The 6,023-nt window shown below is 43.2% G+C and overlaps 1 protein-coding gene across 1 annotated transcript in view; it reads left to right on the top strand.

Moving 5' to 3' along the window:
* Positions 1-6,023, top strand: part of LAMB4 (laminin subunit beta 4) — a 56,479-nt gene that overhangs the window by 45,652 nt on the left and 4,804 nt on the right. The window contains exons 29-30 of the mRNA XM_015826340.1: positions 2,834-2,978; positions 5,000-5,207. Coding sequence (XP_015681826.1) covers positions 2,834-2,978; positions 5,000-5,207 — 353 coding nt within the window. The remainder of the gene's footprint in view (positions 1-2,833; positions 2,979-4,999; positions 5,208-6,023) is intronic.

Below are 6,023 nucleotides of genomic sequence, written 5' to 3'. Positions count from 1 at the left end.
CTATACCATTTCAGACAAATGATTGTCCAATCTCTTCTTAAAGAGTGTTAGAGCACCCACATGTTGGAGTGTTGGAGCACCCACAATAGTGTTGGAGCACCCACAACAAACCCTAGACATAAACCATCAACAAATTAAATAATTTGTTAGTAGCTTATCTAATAAATGGAATCTCAGTCCAGCTAAGGTACAGAAATCCTGTGAAGAAGACATCCAGAACTTCCAAATATGATCTACCTTAATGATCTCCGGGGTCTGTAATCTCCTATTCTTTCCAAATGTTGTACCTTACTGCTAATTCTTGTATTAAAAGCTTCTTATGGAGAGCTATGCAATTCTTACTTGCTCTGTTGTAAGGGTGTTGACACCAAGGCTGAGAGACAGAGGTGTGTTAGTACCCAATAACTCAACGATGGAAATTGGATTTGATTTTTACCGCATGCCATGATGATATCTCTCTTAAAAATAGCAGAATATAGAATTACAGAGCTGGAAGGGACCTTGGAGGTCTTCTAGTCCAACCTCCTGCTCAAGCAGGAAACCCTATACCATTTCAGACAAAAGGTTGTCCAACCTCTTCTTAAAAAACCTCCAGTGTTGGAGCACCCACAACTTCTGGAGGCAAAGTAGCAAAGAAATTCCCAAGGGGATTTCACATTTTGTGCAATCTGTCACTGCTGATGTTGTTGGAGAACATTATGCATGATTTATCGTAACGTGTGGCTCCTGCACTATTGTTCTCAAGAACAATGACCTAGTTAATAAATTGTTCCATTTGTATGGGGTTTACAAATGAGTCTCCAACAGTATAGTTGGTCTGCACCAGAAGAGCAACTTTTTCCGGCTGTCTACACGAGCTTCCCGCTCTGTTCCTGGAGAACACAAATCCTTTATATCGGGGGTCCCCAACCTCCGGTCCATGGACCAGTACTGGGCCACAGCATGCCAGCAACCGGTCCACACAAATAAGCAAAGCCCCATCTGCGAGATGCAGGCAGTACACAAAACCACGCCCCCTCCGATCCGTGGAAAAATCTCTCTCCACGGAACCGGTCCCTGGTGCCCAAAAGGTTGGGGACCTCTGCTTTATATTACAGTGTTAAATGTTCTCAGAACTGAAATAATTCCAGGTCCAGCACAAAGAATCTATTTTTTTTTAAATTACAGAAACAACATGGAAACTAGTTCCATACTACACCCACAAATCAGGAATGTAGAGAGTGTGTGGGATGAGAGCTATGCTGATTTTGTTTATTCCCATCCATCTTTCCCTGATTAGCTTCATTTGTGTGTGGTTTCCTCCAGTTCTATATTTTTCCTGCAGTAATGAAGTGAACAACCGCCCATTCATGGTGGACGGGCTTAGAACGGTAAAAATAGATACTAGATATATGATGATTCAGATTCTATATATGTCTAAGACGTGGGTATTTAAAAACTATTTGCCCCAGGCAAATTCATTTGGAGGGGGGGGAGGTTAAAAAAAAAGTCTAAATTGTGGCTTCACTTGTGCAATCATTTTGTAGGAGGAGTGGCAGAACCTGGGGGTGGAGTGAAAATAAGCATCAGCCTAGAATCTGTAACATAGCCACAAATGAACTCATTTGAATCCCATAGACCCTTATCATGCTAATACTGAGCAACAAAGATGATCAGGAGACTGGAGGCTAAAACATATGAGGAATGGTTGTTGGAATTGGCCATGTCTAGTTTAATGAAGAGAAGGACGAGGGGGGACATGATAGCAGTCTCCCAGTATCTCAGGGGCTGCCCCAAAGAAGAGGGAGTCAAGCTGTTCTCCAAAGCACCAGAAGGCAGGACAAGAAGCAACGGATGGAAACTAACCAAAGAGAGAAGCAACCTAGAACTAAGGAGAAATTTCCTGACAGTTAGAACAATTAACCAGTGGAACAACCTGCCTCCAGAAGCGGTGAATGCTCCAACACTGGAAGTTTTTAAGAAGAGACTGGACAGCCATTTGTCTGAAATGGTATAGGCTTTCCTGCCTGAGCAGGGGGTTGGACTAGATGACCTCCTAGGTCCCTTCCAACTTTATTATTATTAATCATCATCATCGCACAGTCAGCCAGATGTTCAGACTGGATTTGGCATTTTTGTCTACCTATCGAGTCCTTCCCAAGGACCTGGGATAGGCAGATGTGGATGTTTGATGGTATTACAGATCTCGTCGCAGGATGGAAGCAGTTCCTAGTAAGGCCGCCTTTTGCAATTGACTAATGGCGAATTTGTCAATGCCAATGATGGTGTTCAAGTGGTGCTCCAGTTGTTTTGGGATTGCACCCAAGGCGCCTATTACTATTGGTACTACCTTTGCTTGCCTTTGCTACAGTCTTTCTATTTCTATTTGTAGGTCTTTGTGTTTTGTTATCTTCTCCAGTTCTTCTCCTCCTTCTCCTTCTCCTTCTCCTTCTCCTTCTCCTTCTCCTTCTTCATCATCATCATCATCATCATCATCATCATCATCATCATTATTAGTTGAGAAGATGCATAGGCTGTTTAGCAATGAATCAGTTTAATTAGATCTTCGGGTGTGGAGCTGATCTTTTTCACCTGACAATTTTAACTTTTTGACATCTCTTCCCGCCCAAAATATGTACCTCTGGCCTCTGGATGAGTTCAGTCAGTTGCTTTAAAAAAAAAAAAAGGGGGGGGGGAGCCTAAGACGTACTTTTTCCTTTAATCCAGGCTTAGAGTTAGAACTGAAAATGGATCTAGAGCTTATGAGTGAAACATTATCATTACCTTTGGGGGTTTTTTTTCACCAATGAAACTGATAATAGAAAAAAAATGTTATCTAAATGTACTCTGACAGATCAAAAGTATTAGGAAAATGACTGAAGACACTAAGGAGAAAACATTGGAGATACAGGGAAAACTGGAGAAAAGCAAATATCAAATTGAAAAGGAAAGAGAAAGCATGAAAGACCTTATCAAGAGACTGAGGAACTTTTTGCTGGGTAAATGTGCTATTATTCTTTCACTCCCATTTTCACTCCATGTCACGCAAAATAAATTCAGCATAGCCCGCACGTTAACAAAATAAAAATGGTATTATTTATATCAACTGTAGCCCATTTTTAATTAAACCGATTTAGCTCATACTTCAGCAGCCATTTGTACCAAGAATTGACGGTTCAAAGTAACTCAGGTATGTTGTAGCACAGTGATGGTGAACCTTTTAGAGACCGAGTGCCCAAACTGCAACCCAAAACCCACTTATGCATCGTCGGGTGCCGGGTGGGTGTGGCCCATTGGCTGGGTGTGGCCAATTGGGTGGGCGTGGCTGCGGTGGTAACGGCAGACTGGGTGGGACTAAAAAGTTCAATCAATCAATTCCAACTTTACAAGATCTTTTTTTTTCACGCGAGAAGTTGAAATTGACTGATTGATTGAACCTTTTTTTTTTGCACACGGCGGCGGAGGCCTAAAGCGAAAAGGTTTTATAAAACCCAGCTGAAGGCCTAGGACTGGGGCGACGGCGCGCGTGCCCACAGAGAGGGCTCTGAGTGCCGCCTCTGGCACCCGTGCCATAGGTTCGCCACCACTGTTGTAGCACTATAAAAATGGAGGGGTGTGTGGTATGTATATACACAAACAGTATACTAATAAATAATATACTAATGTCTATATACACAAACAGAATACTAATAAATAATTAGCTGCCCAACTTTTATCCATAATGCTGGTAGAGAAATTCTGGCAGTTGAATTCCACCCATCTTAAAGTCGCTGAGGTTGAGAAACATTGATCTAAAACAATGCACCCAAAAGAACAATTAGATCATAAAACATTATTATTGTTAACGGGTGGTGTGGTGGTGAGAATGCAGTACTGCAGGCAAATTCTGCCCACCGCCTGGAGTTCGATCCTGATGGGGCTCAAGGTTGACTCAAGTCTTCCATCCTTCCGAGGTCGGTAAAATGGGGACCCAGATTGTTGGGGGGGGCATAGGCTGACTCTGTAAACCTCTTAGAGAGAGCTGTAAAGCGCTACGAAGCGGTATATAAGTCTAAGTGCCGTTGCTATTTCATAGCAATTTGGAATGACTTATTATACAGTAATGGCCAAAATTGTGGAAACCTTTTGGGAAAAGTGTATTTTTGAGGTTGGATGGCTAATAACACCACTTTCTTTTTGGAGTAGTACCATAAAATTATATATCAATGGAAAGATAATTTAATCAAGAATGTAATGCAACAAAGTTTGTTCAATTATCTGTACTGTATTCTATGAAAAGTTATAGCCAAAGAACCAGAAAAAGGAAGCACAACTTGCTTAGGTTGATCTCAGGTAGCTTTCCTTCATCTGATGGTAGCCAATGAGCATGAGTGTTTAGAGGGCCAATCAGGTGTCATCATGTTTTGGCAATGAGCCAATCAGATCACAGTAGAATTCAGTTTTGATGTCACGTATTGAAGCTGAGAGGAGGACATTTGTCAGTGTGTTATGTGATGGCTATCAAGTCGGTTAGGGTTTTTTTGTGTTCTTTCATTTAGTGAGCTTGTCAAACGTAATAAAATTAAAGTCATGGTGCAAAGAGTTGACTGGTTTCCCAGAAAGCGATGTAAAATAGGATTATTAGGTGAACAAGGCTACCGTTATAAAGAAATTAGAAGACAAATGGGTGGAAGCTTAACCAAAGGTGGCATTTCTACTGTACACTTTTCCCAAAAGGTTTCCACAATTTTGGCCACTACTGTATGTATGTAGGTAAAGAAGATGGCATCGTAGCTTTATTGACTGGTGGTGCGATGGTTAAAGTGCAGTATTGCAGGCTAACTCTGCCGACTGCCAGCAGTTCGATCCTGACGGGGCTCAAGGTTGACTCAGCCTTCCGTCCTTCCGAGGTCGGTAAAATGAGGACCCAGATTGTTGGGGGGGGGCATTTGCTGACGCTATAAAATACTTAGAGAAGCAGTATATAAGTCTAGGATGCAAAGCAGTTGGCCCTACATGATTCTCTGTTTATTTTTCTAAGAGGAAAGTGCCCCACCTGAGGATATAGAAAAAGTTGCAAATTATGTTCTGGGCATCAAGATGCACAAGGGGCCTCAGGAACTGCCAGACCTGCTCAGCAACCTCCAGAGTCTCGTGACACAATGTGAGGACAGCACGGAATATATCAGAAACTTAAAGAAACCCAAAGAAGAGGCAGAAAAGCTTTTGAAGAAAGCCAAAGAAGCTGAGTAAGTACGGTGTTTTCTGATTTGTACGGATAGAAGAAGCTATTTGTAGCTCAGGGTTGAAATGAGGGGTCCTTGGTGCCCTCTGAGTTGGTGGTTTTCTTGCAGACGTTTCATGACCCAACTAGGTAACATCATCAGTGCTAGAAGAAAGGGGCGGTTGTTGAGAGGAGGAGGAGGAGGAGGAGGAAGAGGAGGAGGAGGATTGTGGGGTCCTTGGTGCCCTCTGAATTGGTTGTTTTCTTGCAGACATTTCATGACCCAACTAGGTAACATCATCAGTGCTAAAGGGAGTGGCTAATGAGAATAAACCACACTCCCTTCAGGCACTGATGATGTTCCCTAGTTGGGTCATGAAACGTCTGCAAGAAAACAACCGGCTTCAGATAGCATCAAGCACCCCACAGTCCATCCTCCCTCCCTCCCTCTTTTCCTTCCTTCCTTCCTTCCTTCCTTCCTTCCTTCCTTCCTTCCTTCCTTCCTTCCTCCTCCTCCTCCTCTCCCTCCCCCACTCTCTTCTAGCACTGATTATGTTCCCTAGTTGGGTCATGAAACGTCTGCAAGAAAACAACTGAGTTCAGAGAGCATCAAAGACCCCACAGTCCGTCCGTCCTCCCTCCCTTCCTTTTTTCCTTCATCCTCCTCCTCCTCCTCTTCTCCCTCCCCCGCTCTCTTCTAGCACTGATGATGTTCCCTAGTTGGGTCATGAAACGTCTGCAAGAAAACCACCCAGCTCAGAGAGCATCAAGGACTCCACAGTCCATCCTCCCTCCCTCCCTCTTTTCCTTCCTTCCTTCCTTCCTTCCTTCCTTCCTTCCT

The sequence above is a fragment of the Protobothrops mucrosquamatus genome, unplaced genomic scaffold (assembly GCF_001527695.2).
Source record: "Protobothrops mucrosquamatus isolate PMUCROS unplaced genomic scaffold, P.Mucros_1.0 scaffold3065, whole genome shotgun sequence".
Taxonomy (NCBI): domain Eukaryota; kingdom Metazoa; phylum Chordata; class Lepidosauria; order Squamata; family Viperidae; genus Protobothrops; species Protobothrops mucrosquamatus.
The sequence above is the reverse complement of the archived record's forward strand: the minus strand, read 5'-3'. Positions and strand labels throughout refer to the sequence as shown.